This window comes from Vanacampus margaritifer, chromosome 5 (genome assembly GCF_051991255.1).
Source record: "Vanacampus margaritifer isolate UIUO_Vmar chromosome 5, RoL_Vmar_1.0, whole genome shotgun sequence".
NCBI lineage: Eukaryota > Metazoa > Chordata > Actinopteri > Syngnathiformes > Syngnathidae > Vanacampus > Vanacampus margaritifer.
Window position 1 is genome coordinate 15,816,193 of NC_135436.1, and position 13,690 is coordinate 15,829,882.

General features: G+C 38.6%; 1 protein-coding gene across 2 annotated transcripts in view; it reads right to left on the reverse strand.

Moving 5' to 3' along the window:
• The window catches only part of slco1c1 (solute carrier organic anion transporter family, member 1C1), a 32,400-nt gene that overhangs the window by 11,397 nt on the left and 7,313 nt on the right, over positions 1 to 13,690 (reverse strand). For both annotated transcript variants that reach the window (XM_077565505.1, XM_077565506.1), the window contains exons 2-10: positions 11,898 to 12,070; positions 7,533 to 7,674; positions 3,892 to 4,024; positions 3,677 to 3,798; positions 3,461 to 3,607; positions 1,997 to 2,095; positions 1,102 to 1,344; positions 414 to 578; positions 58 to 253 (exon numbers count right to left, since the gene is read on the reverse strand). In XM_077565505.1, the coding sequence (XP_077421631.1) occupies positions 58 to 253; positions 414 to 578; positions 1,102 to 1,344; positions 1,997 to 2,095; positions 3,461 to 3,607; positions 3,677 to 3,798; positions 3,892 to 4,024; positions 7,533 to 7,674; positions 11,898 to 11,993 (1,343 nt within the window). In that variant the 5' untranslated portion in view covers positions 11,994 to 12,070. The remainder of the gene's footprint in view (positions 1 to 57; positions 254 to 413; positions 579 to 1,101; positions 1,345 to 1,996; positions 2,096 to 3,460; positions 3,608 to 3,676; positions 3,799 to 3,891; positions 4,025 to 7,532; positions 7,675 to 11,897; positions 12,071 to 13,690) is intronic.

Below are 13,690 nucleotides of genomic sequence, written 5' to 3' on the forward strand. Positions count from 1 at the left end.
TGTGCACATGTTAGATTTTGCATGTGAGAGGCCATTTTGTCTGATTGAACAACCTACCTGTCGTATGGAAGTGTCACTCCGGCTATTTTGGCATTCTCACAGCTCATCACAAAGAAGAACAATGAAAGGACGTAACCGAGGAATGACGTAACAAAAGCAAACTTGGCTGCTCCCATTATGTTCAGCTTCATTTTCTTCATCAGGAGGCCTCCAGAAAAAATCCCAAGTGCAACCGCGGGGATATTAATCACACCTAAGATTTGGGAGCAAAACAGAATTATAAGCTCAAATGGCATCACGGTCACATAAAGGCTAATTGAACGAGAGCTATTTAATACCTGTATTGATATTGAACCTGTGCCTATTGCGTCGATGATCTTTCAGGCTGTTATACACAAATCATTCATACATACCCATTAGAAAGTTGGCCTTTGAGGCGGATTGCCGAAAGTGCTGCTCGATGTATTTGGGTTTGTAGGTGACCATGCCAATAAGCGAGTTGAGCTGGATGATTGTCACACACAAGTAGATCAAATAAACAGGGTGGTCCAACAGGGTCCGTAAGGTTGGGATAAAATCTGTGAAAAGATATGAATATGAACAAAGTATAGTAAAGGGTAAGTCGACCCCACTGCTAAATAATGCATTTATGGAATATGAATTGAGTAGCAAAATCCACTCATTTGTATCCATCTCAAGGTGTGGCCATTTTGTCACTTGCTGACAATGACATCACAGTTGCTCAGGTAACGACCAATCACGGCTCCGCTTCAGAAAACAGATGAACTGCGATTGATCGATGCCTGAAGCCTGAGCAATTGTTATGTAATTTTCAGTCAACAACAAATGACAAAATGGCCGCCCCCTGAGATGGATAAAAACGGGTGTATTTTGCTGCTTAACTCATATTCTACAAATGCAATACTAATCAGAATGACATGTTTAGAAAAGTGGAGGCACATTCATTGATGGCTCCTATGAAGACAACAATGCATAAACAATAGATTTAAAAAGCTTAAACTTAATTGGACTTCACAATAGAACTTTTTTTTTTTTTTGAAGAAAACCAAAGATATACAGCATACTCTTAGCCATGCTCACCTTTGGCCATCTCTATGAAACTGGTGTGCTCCTCCACTGGATACTTGTGTTTGATGGGGGCGGAGTTTTTAATAAAACTTGTCTGCTCTGGCTTTTCCGGGGTTTGTGAGCCTGGAACGGGCAACGAGCGTGGTAGAAACCAGAAAGGAATGGCAGAAAGTAGGGTGATGACGCCAGCTATGAGGTAGCCTAACCACCAGGCTCCAACCCAGCGGAAATCTGCTGGGGTGATTGTGATGGTTTCTGTGTTGTGGCAAATAGAGCAAAAAATTATTTATAATCACCATGGATATTTCTAGGATCTCCACCACTAGGATTTGGTTACTTCTTTATACGTTCTACTTTATTTCTCATAAAATTAAAATTTGATTCTCGCAAAAATTCCAACTTTATTTTTGTTTCTTTCTTGATGACCACCTTTACCCTAATGAAGTTGTTAATACAGAGAACAAATACTGGGGGGAAGTTGTCTTTTTGAACTTCTGTGACATGAAAGATTCTGAATGGAATACCCAATTAGTAATTCATATAAAGACCAACATTCTTATTAGTATGGACTACAGTCTTGTTTTTGATGTAACATAGCCCGTATTCTCACGTCCACTCCCTCTGCAGCACTCTATTTGATTGAAAGCTGCTCTGGTTCATTAACCAACTGATGCTAATCCTGAACATCTGTCCTGACTCCCACTCACCTACATCTGCTGCACTTGCTGTATTGATAACATCGTGCCTCAGTTTCAAGAAGGAGCTCTTTAGTTACAATCTTTGAAAGCCTGACAGAAGCTCACTTTTCATTAATCAAATTGAGTTTGAACCTGCTGTGAAAGTTTTCATAAAACCTAACTGATAGTTGTCCTCTCTAACTTAGAAATATGAAACTATACTAACTTACCCAGTTTTACAAATCCAATATCCACATAAATCTTTGCACATAAGGAGCCCAACAGGTAGCCGAAGACGGGCCCCACCACAGAGATGGTCTGTACACAGCCTAGAACACCAAAAACACACTCAAATTAAAAGACAGATATTGTTAAAGAAGATGAACATATGCAAAAACCATCCACACCATCCATCATTTACCGTATACGGGGGCAATTTAATGGTGAAATGTTGTGTTGTTAATGAGGGACTAAGTTCTGTTACAACTGTTAAGTCATACTGTTTTGGTTTAACACGGGTAATTCATAGATATGTACCTTGGGTCCCTTGAGAAGCATTATATTGACAATTCCAAAAATCCAGCCATTTCTCATTTTTCCGCAACGCAAATGCTTCCTTTACACGTTGTAAACAAATGGCATATTGTATTGCTTTTGCCTATGACTAGCATACAAACCAGGCAGATTGTTATAGTAGTCAATGGCATTTAATCACATTTTGAAATCAAACTCATCAGAAATCAATTTACAACAATCCAAAGTCCAATGTTTTTCAATGAGCGGAGAGCTTCCTTTCACCAAGTTGACCGCTATTTTGACATTTGACATAAACTCGCAATTGTCAATAAGTTATTATTATTATTACTACTACTACTAAAAATATTTTGTGTGCATTATTCTGATAGTACAGTATGGTATATAACATAATTGTCTCTAGGGCGCTAATGAATAACTGGATACAGCAACAGATTAGCATTTAGCTGTTATTAGCTCGCTTTAAACAGACAGTGTGTATTATTTAGTGCCATCTAATGGTGAACTAATACAAGAACGCAACAATTTTGAAGCACGTGTACTACAGTGCCTTAAAGAGACAACACTTCACAAGCCTACCACCAATTACTAGCGGTACCAATTATCATTTGCGGTAAGCAAGCGAGCATGCAGCAGGAGCAGCCAGCAAAGAGTACCGGGAGCTAGCAAGACCTCGCTGGTGCGGCTAACGAGAGCAGCTAGGGTGAGAAACTAGCAAAAGCTTGCGAAAGCAAAGCAGAGGGTGACAAGCCTGACTCACGGGATAACCAACTCCAGACCCCTGGTGTGTAAGGTAAGCGGTGATTGACCCATTAAGTCCGACAATAGCTGCAAACACCACCAGAGGCTAACTACGTTCACAAAGTTCTCCTTGGGGTATCCGTAGCAGAAAGATGGCGGCAAAACATGTCAGCCTGCTTTAGGCACGGCGCGACCTATGTAATATAATTAGTGATTACTAGACCTACAAGTATATTTAAAAATGTACATGGGTGTGATAGAACATTTATATTTATTTTCCATATTATTGAAATGAGTGGGTTTTATAACGGAATGATTAGTTGACCACAAGACGGCGCTGAATAATACACACAAATAATTGACCGACCGACTGACCGATAGATACGTAGATAGATAGATACTGAAAATGTTTTTCTTACCCACATATAAAGCAGCATTCTCCTCACTAGCAAAGTCATCTATGTAGGAGATTCCAAGGGGTTGAACAGGGGTCTCGCCAATCCCTCGTAGGACATTTCCCAGGAGCACATATATCCACATGGACAGGTTGGAATCTCCTTCACAATCTGGAGAAGATTATTACATGACGGTACCAGTGCGTGCATCTGAGTGTGTTTATCTGAGCAGAAGCCTACCTGTCACTGGCACTTCGGGTAATTTACTATCTTGGCTGAGGTCAGCTGCGGAGCCCAGTGAACACGGGGACGGGGTAAGGCTTGAATTCACAACCCACTGCGCTGATGATTCATATTCATAACTGTACACAAAGGTTAGATTTGAGGAAAAAAACAAGTGATAGATTTCCATTAGTCTGTTTATTAAAAATCAAAGTTGAGTTTTTTTTACTAACCGCCCGATGATGAAGTGGGGCAGAGCAATGATGAAGGTACCAATTGACATCAACACACAACCCATGGCAATGATCTTTGGCCGATGGAGCTTGGCACCAAAGTAACTGACAAAGGCTATGACTAACAGGTTACCTGTCAGAAGAGATGAAACATTAGAGACTTTATGGGATACACAAATTTGAACAGCAGGAAAGCAAAATCAATCGGCATTAAAATAATGACATACATCTTCTAATTACATATATATTTAATATAATACCCAATAAGGATGAGGAGCAATAAAGCTTGGCCATAAATGCTAACTTTTTGATGAATGTGAATAAGACAACTTCTGGTGTGTGTACATATGTGTCTTTTTATAGGGTGGATTTGCATAATGTCAGCAAATTGTACAAAGTCTAGCCTTTTTAACTCTGTAGTCAACAACCATGCCGAAGGATTTACTGTATGGTTCCTTTTGAAGGGGATTGCAGGGTTTCAAACAAATTACAGCGGGTCTTTAAGATTCTTAGCATGATTTCATGTGGCATATATTAATTATACAGCATCAGGGCCAGCCAGATCAAGTGCTGTGATTAACAATATCCTAATCCCACTCGGGTCAGTCCAGTCTGTAGTTCACCTTTTTGCTCAAAGTCAGCTGGGAAAGGCTCCAGCTCTCCGCACCCCTGATCAGGATATGCGGTACAGTCCGGGACAAAATAGCAAATATTTGTCAATAACTCATGCTCCCCTAAAACTGATTACAATTATGACCAACAGTTACCGTTCATTGTCTCCATCAAAGACAATAAAATGAGTAAAATGGGTAGATAAAAAAATTATAATCTATGAACAGATGAATTTGTGAATGTCAAACCATAGATACTGTATGTGGGGGTCCACTGTACGTATATAAAAATGGATGGTTGGATAAGCCCACTCTTTCATCTTCTATAATGCTTTCCCACTGTGCTCTGTTCTTAACAGTTGTACCTTCATTTCCTCTTGGTATTCATGTTGCCCTTCCTGTCACAGTGTTTCCCTGGCAACAATCCTATAGATGTAGCTGGTTGCCTTGACCACATGTGAATATCTTTCACAGGAGAAAATGAACTACATTTATGTAATTCAGCTTCAGGATGCTGCAGGTGACCTTCTCAAGTTTTCAATGAATGCAGCGTATTACAGTGGTGCCTTGGCTAACAAGATGAATTCGATCTTTGATCGCGCTCATAACTCAGAATATTGTATCTCAAATTATAGTTCCCAACAAAATGAATGGAAATACCATGAATCCATTCCAGCATCCATAAAACACCAACATTTTAAATTTGGATTAATTGATCTGATTCTGTAATATTCCAAACCTACAGCATATGGTACTGCAACTGACCCAGAAACCTTGCGTCCACCACAGAACATACACTACAAGTCATCAACACCATCACGTCGTCCTTTTTACTGGAAATGCTAATATGGTCCAGCAACCAGTCAACTCATTTAAAAGCTCCAGCTTCAACCATGTACAGGACAAGTGCGGTGAAAATAATGGGAACAAACAACTTTGTTGCTGGAAGCTCATCCTTTGTTTCATGTTTGCTCCTAATGTTTGTCTTCCGGTTTCTGTATTCCTCACCAGTCCTGCTTTGATCCATTTGTTTACTAGCTAACTGGATCCCTGCTCAGTCCTTCTTTGGTCAACACAATACTTCAGTTTTTTTTTTACTTTGTGTCCTTTTTGTTAATTGCAATTTCTTGTTGTTTGAAATACTGTTCACGAATTGTCTGTTCTTGTCAATCTCTGTCCACAAATGCACAGAGGAGCTTCTCTGCTTTACTGTGAAGTTGTACGGTATCTTCATTGTTATTCATCGGAGGACACAGCTGATTCATAATTAGGAACTTCAAAGTAGGCCTACATTTGTTTTTGGTCGGTACCCGAAAATCTGCCATTTTAAGCCTCTCCTCATTAATACATTTGAGAGAATAGTTGGAGCTGGAGCGAAGAGTTTTAACTAACGTTTATAATGTAAATGACTAGCATTTGCATTTTTTTTTCTATTTGGTGCATGTTTTGGTCTTGAACCAACCGAGTGTTGACTTTTTTCAGTTGGCGATTTCTCAGTCTATACCAAAATCCAAATTTCCAGTGGTTCAGTCTTCTGGACACTTACAGTATCTAAGGATGCTCATCTTCTATGTTTTATCCTCTCAGTCAAACAAATTTCTTATTTAAGACTGACCAAATCAGACTGTTCTGTCTCGCGAGTGCCTCGGTCCTAATAGATAAGGAATTAGATTAGGCATTCCCAGTCCCAGTCCTTGAGGGCCGGAGTCCTGCAGGTTTTAGATGCTTCAGTCCTCCAACACACCTGATTCTAAAGATCAGGATCGTTATCAGACATTTGCAGAGCTTGCTGGTGAGCTTATGCTGCATTCGAGGATGGTCGGAAGTCGGATATATCTGAGTTGTTTTTTCCCAGTTTCGACCTGAAAGCGTTCAAGGCAAACCAAAATTGCAGATAGTGATAAAAAATATATATATTTAAATTTTGGTCCTCAAAACTTATTTTGACCTCCAGCAAACTTGCCTTCTCGCAATTTTGCTTCATTTATTGTTTTGATCTGATTTCATAAGCATTTCATACAGTTCCGTAGTTCACCGTATAATTTCATGCAGGGAGATAGTGGCATACTAATCACGTACGTTGTGTTACGTAAAGTTATGTCGAGTATTTATGAATGAAGAAAGCTACCTAGTTTTATACTCGAGTAAATTGTGTTTTACCATTCACAGTCTGTGCTTCCAAAGGGGTCGCCATTGTAGTGACGTCACATTGTAGTCCGTTGAAGAAGTCGGGGGAACTTTTTTTCCCCCCGACTTCGCAAGTGGAATTTCCGAATTCAAGCACACACTTCCTGGTTTGAAGTCGGAAAAGTCTGACTTCCGACTATCCTCCAATGCAGCCCTGTGTTGGATGACGAAAACATCTAAAACCTACAAGACTCTGAACCTCGAGGAGCAAGATTGGTGAAACCTGAATTCAATACTTCATGAGCAAACCTTTCATGCACCATGCAGTCATTGTTTTTGAGAATCTAAGAGAGATTCCGATATAGGATGGAGGTCTGAAGAGCTTGCAGATAAGGAAATACGGAAGAAGTACAGCAGCCTAAACCCACTTCTGCACAAAGTCTCTGACTGTGTGCATGCCATCCATACCTATGGATTGAAGCAGTAGTAGCCTGAGTATTTATATTGTTTATTTTACTCTTTGCCTCCTGCCAAAAATTGTAACTCCGTGTGAGAAATGCCTGAAAGTAGGCCATATCATTTCTAAGATACCATGCAAGTAGTTCCCCATGGGTCTGTAAACTTGATAGTAATGACATCTGATGCAGACTTTTTAATAAATGGGCAATGTTGTACACACATAGTGAAGTACAACAAGCTTGACAGGACAACAAATGACAACATTTCTAGTTCACCACGGATACAAAGAGCAGTGTTTGTCCTTGTTCAACATTAGCCTGAAAATCCTTTCTCAGTACCTGAAATAACTTTGTGACCCATTGATTTTTTTCCAAAGACGAAAAGTGTGTGTGGGGGGGTGTAAACAACATCGACATAAAAGTGATGACATGCACACCTACTCACCAATTTCAAAGCTTCCGTCAATGATTCCTATTAGGTAACTGGGAATGTCAAAGCGTCTCTCCAGCTGAGTTATCGTGCTCTTCATGTAGCTCCCCGACAGAGCCTTTGCGAAATAGGCGAAGGACAGAGCCACCAGAAACATCTGTGAGGGGAATGCAAATGGATAACGTCAAATTAGATTCAAGTCAAAGGCCCTTGCATACAGCTGAACTCTTGTTTACATTAAGTGAATACAAATAACAACTGTGCTCAAATGAGTGGGGAAAAAAATAGTTAAGCGGTCCATTTATTGGAAAAACTTAAAAATCAGTAATTGTCCGTTTTGCTATTTCAATTGATGAGGTGCAAAATTAAAAAAAAAAAATGCTTATTTTGAGCCTTGTATAAATCAGGAGAAGTGTACAAAAGGATTTCCAATGAATTAAATACACCACCTAACATAGCGAAGTATGAAAAATTGATAATTAAAAAAAAAAAAAAAGACAAGACCAAAACTCAGGGAGTCAGGGAGGCTGCCAAAATGAAGACAGTAACATTGAATCTCCTGTCTTCTTCATACTGTATGTCTGGGCCTTATCTTACAAAGAAAAAAACTGTTGTGGGAAAATGTAAAATGCTCCACTGAACTCAAGGTTGCATTGTTTGGCCATACAGTAATTCCAAAGATATCTTCAACACAAAGACAACACCATCACACAAAAAAAATAAAAAATACAATGCAGTAAAGCATGATGAACCGGCATCATGTTTTCAGGCCAGCTGTAACTAAGCGAATTATGCACAGTTACAAATACTCGTCAGTGTTAGCGCAAAACCAAATGTGAGGGAAAAGGCACCCAAACATCTTGGTAACAACATTTTGGGGAGTGAATCAGAGGCACTTTAAATGGTGTCAGGTTGGTGCTGACTCCCATTTAAATATAACTTTCATGACTCATCAAGGTGCGGACTGTTGCTATTTTTAGACGCACTACAAATATGTAGTGGTTATCTGACTTTGGTGTATTATACTCTTTGCTGTTGCTCTTTGATAACTTGTTATACAGTCGTTATATTCTCAGGTAGTTCGAGATTTACTTGTTAATGTCACTCGTATAATGTTTAACTTTTTATTTTTTTTTACTGTATAATACATGCAGATACAACACTTGTGTGTTGTTTACTTCCATTACAGAGCCACACGTGTCTTTGGTGTTATTGTTGTGTGTGCTGTATATGGTGGAGAGGAAAGTAAAAAAAAAAATATATATATATATATATATATATTAGATGAGGTAACAGAAATATTCACACTAAAAAAAATCTCATCCAACCTGGTAAGTTTAATTCATTTATATGAATTTTGTGAAGTCAAAACGTCAAGAACTTCTGGTTATGTTGTTATCATACACCTAGTTAGCCATTCGGTTAAAGTGATGGACAGACTAATGCTAGCTAGCTGCGCTCATTAGCCAACACGCATTTCTTTCATGACACCATTGACGTTAACTAAATAAAATGAAAATAAAATAAATAAAACATAATCAAAACATTAACGGCTAACTATATAAAAGTACTTTTTACATTTAGCCTCTACTGTATTATATTTCCTCGGTTGTTGCTTTCAGGTCATTTATATCAGACTGCTACGCTAGCTATACATCTTGTTGTTGAAGTAAACTGACAAAATATTCAACAAACTGATCAAAATTGGTGAATATATTTGTGTCATTTGTCCGCTCATACTGGTTTGGACCTTGGTCACAGTTTTTTTTTACCATAACAAATGGGGCAGTGATGTGAGAAAAAGATGTGTCCCATTTCACAAACAGTGACCTCTACAAACAGATGTCTTTCAAGGTCTATGTTGAAGATGGCGTGGTCATTAAAATCAGAAATGATTATACTGCCGGTTATTGTAATCCTTGTGGGAAGGGTGTGTATTTTCGTTGCACACCTCATGCGTTTATGGCAATTTTGACAGTTTTGTTCCATTTGAAAATACACTATCAGTGTTATAGTAAAATAATTGTTATCATATTCAATAAAAAAAAATATGTTTGAGAAAAAAAAAGTTTATTTTTCAGTTAAACTGATTTTGAGATGCACTGTAGATGTAGTTGTTCTAGATTACAGAATCCCCGTGTTGTGATATTATCGATATTGCAGGCAAAATATCAAACAAAATCATATGCGAGTACTGTAACTCCAATATTAAGACATGTACTCACAGCAAATTAAAAATAGCGTACAGTCCTCTCAACCCATCAGTGGTGGGTAAGCCAACTAGAAATGTAATCAAACTAAATTGCTAATTGGTATGTGACATTCACGGCTACTTAGCACATTTTGTGAATTGAGACAAACGAAGCTGTTGAACCGCATATAATCATATAATCACCACTAGATTGTAACAACCTTAATTAGCAGAATTATGTACAAACTGGCTCTTAAATGATTGTTCGCACAAACACAAAGGGTGATAGCAATCCCCTTAACTTGCATGCAGGGTAAACAAGCTGTAAAATTTACAGCAGCTTTCCTCCAGTCAGAGAATTCAGTCATGTTATGGCCCACAATGAGATTGTTTGTTCCAGAATGAATGACGCCCCCCCCAACAGCATGTCTACAGTTTATTCAGATAAAATGCTGATCTTTTATACGTGTTTGATTAATTCCATTCCAATCTTTCAAAAGTCATATTTCACGGTTTACTTTAAGTTAAATTTGTATGCAGTGTTGCAGAGTGAAATGAACCCCATTCTCAAGAGACTTTTGTTTAGGTATGATGTCAGCCAATCTTTGGTCATATTGGTACAATAAACAAAAAAGTGGGTAACAAAAGGGTAGGATTAGAGTTGCAGGAGATTGTGCCACGTCCCACCCAAAACTAAACAATTCCGAGAAGAAATCAAGTCTATGCAGAGACTCAGCCTGTATTATGATAAGCTGCTTTGAACATCATTGTCTCACGTCACTTTCATCTGCGGGAGAAGCAACAAGAGGGTTTGATCTTATTTGAAGTTGTTGTTGAAGTTATTTGTGTTGAAAGAAGACTTTCAGCTTATTTTTTAAACTTTGTTTGACGTAGAAGGAAAGGCAAGAGTGAGATGGAAAAGCCTGGGGTGGTCTGATCAAAACAACACCACATTCATGCTGTGCTCTGCCTTATTTCTGCGCTTTCTTCTGAGGAGGACTATGGAGCAAAATTTGTGAGGCAGATGGATGGACGACAATAGAATGATGTAAGCATGAAAAGCCAAGAAGAAGAAAAAAAGATGATTAAATGTTGATACCTAAACAAAATGTCTTCATTGTGTCAAAACTATGGCTCGGGGACCATCTGTGGCCCATCAACTATTTTTTAGCGGCCCACAGTAGACATTAATAATAACTTTTGACATGGCCTACAATTATATTTTTTAAAAAGCGTTAGTACATGAGTAATGGAGATTGCCACTACTACTAATAATAAACTTCCCTAGATATACAAAAATACAAATACATTTACAGCTAAAATAGTCATAGAAATCCTCTTCATAGCACTGTTGAAAATCAAGATAATTCATTTTCAGAAACAAAAATGTTCTGCTTAGTGTCAATGTCCGATTTGTGAACATTATCACATTTATGTATTTTGGTTCCGAATGTGAAGATAGAATCCAGCTGCTGCTCAGTGGAGGGGCAGATTTGTACTTGTGGGAAACAGAGCCACAGGCCACAAAAAAAAAAAAGAAGACTATGTGCCTTATCACTTTTAACAGAAAGCCTTGACGAAGCAGATTTTCTAAGTAACTACATTATATAAACAATATATAATTGCTTGATTGATCACCGAAGGAGTTTTCCGTCCGTCGATCCGGGTCAGTACAGACGGTCCTTCTCAGTCGCATCATAAAGCACTCACCCGAAAACGCAGTAGCACTCGTTGAAAAGTGGGCATCCATCAATGATAAATGAAAGTTTAAAAAAAAAAATCAAAGTGGCTCTTGCATCTTGATATTTTTCTGTATGCGGTCCTCGGAGATAACAATTTGGACACCCCTGATTTTAAGTCAGTGAACTTAAAATAATCACGTGTGAAAATACTAAAGTCTGCTTCGATGAGCTCCGTTTAAAAGGCACAGGCCAATAAATGCCAGCTCTAGTGTTACGTCTCTAAAGAGGCTTATGTTTCATGATGAATAACATCCCCAATTGGGCATTCAGTGTGCTTTACAATAGCTGCTCAAAAGAAAACAAGTTCAAGCCCACATACATTGCTGTAAAAAAAAAGTGAGTTTTACCAGGTATTATCAAGTCAAACACAAAAACAAAATGAAAGAGCACTAAATTGAAATCCCCGAATATCATCTTCAATTGAAATCTATATGATACTTGCCTTACCTTAAGACTGGAGCAGGATGAGGGGCGTGTTTTTCTGGATGCATCGTCAGTGCGTCGAGTCTTCTGCATGCCGCCACGCTCTGTTCCAACCTCCATCCTCCTAAAAGGTCACTGTGTCTGCTGTGCTGTAGTCTACCACCAAGTGCAAATTCTTGGCACTGATGCATGCAAGCCTGTAAATGGATAATTCAAGCATGTGACCCACTTCTTATTCTCAGCACAAACAGAAACATCTTACAGCAGGCAAAGGGGAGTAGACATGAGTAAGTAGTGCAGTTAAAGGAGTAAAGCCACCACACAATTTTCAGATCGTGTCACAATATGTATCGTTTAGAAAAAGGGCTATCATTTTTTTAAATGCTAGGAATGCTGAAATGCAATGACTTGACTGGAGAAGAAAGTTTTAACCACAGCACATAAAACTGATTGTAAAGAACAGACGACCGGGCCAACCACAAAACCTATTTTAAATGTTCAGACTCTCTTGTTTTATTAGCCTTGCCCTGCTTCTTCACCCCAACTCAGCATTTTTTTATCCTAGAGAGGAGTCATGTGAAGTCGTGAATGTGATGCCTCAGGGGGCAGAATTAGTGATGCCACTACAGCATTGAACACAATACACCAACCGCGTTACTGTCGACAAGACTGCATGGAAAAGTCTGCATTTCTGCAGGACGGATTGCTCCGGTTTTAAGGTTTTGGGAGTGTTTGCGAATCGAGGGAGTTGAATCAACATTTACAACATTTGATTAGCAGCATGTGGGCAAAAACAGGATAGAGTGGGAACTCACGAATTAATGGCGATAGTTTGATAGTTTGTTGCTATAAGGACTTAGACCAAATTAGAGTCCCGTTGTGGATATATATATATATATATATATATATATATATAAATTTGCAACTAGTTGTTAGAGAGATGCTAGTCTGCTCTGTGGCTACTGTCGAGGTGCTCTTGAGCAAGGCATCACCACCGCTCACCCAGCTCATTGTGCTCCTCTTTCATTCTAACATCTCTTCTTGCATGCCTGCACACGTGTGATCTGGTTCTGATGTGTCATGTGCAACACGTCGAGTTGAATCCCCGCTGTACGATTATAATGAGTAAGACCTTTTGTTTTGTAAATTGGGAGGTGACGTCCATTATTGTCACTAAACATGAACTCTTGTGACTATCTGACTGGAATTGTCTTCTCACATCCCAGGAAGATGGTCCTTTGACGTTGTCATTCGTGAAATATCCACCGAACCGCAAACCTATTGTAGTCAATAGGCTAATTAGTGATCAGTCAATATGAAGCAAGTTAGCAAATATGCTATTTTTCCAGAATTTAAACCCAACTCTGGGTCAAAAATGGACCGAACCTCTATTTGGGTCTATTTGACCCAACTTTGAGTCAAGAAATTGGTCTTTTGGTGTACAACAACTCATAACTATTGGTCAGATCCTTTACTTGAGTCAAAAAATTGGGTCATTTTTAGGTCTGGGTATTGATTCAGATTTCCAATTTGATTCGATTCAGAAGGGCCCGATTCGATTCACATTGATTTCATGCAGTACTAATTTTACTTTGATTTGGAAGACATTCGCAGAAAGAAGTACCAATGTTGCAAATAGTAGAAACTTTTTTTTCTCTTACTTGGAGCATTAGTAAAAATATGAATATTTAAATTTACAATTGAATCCAATGCAGTTACATGAATTATGTATATTTTATTGAACATGACCTGATCAAAACAATCAATAATAATTGAAATCAATTACAACTACAGCGCTATGTAAATAAAGTGGGTAA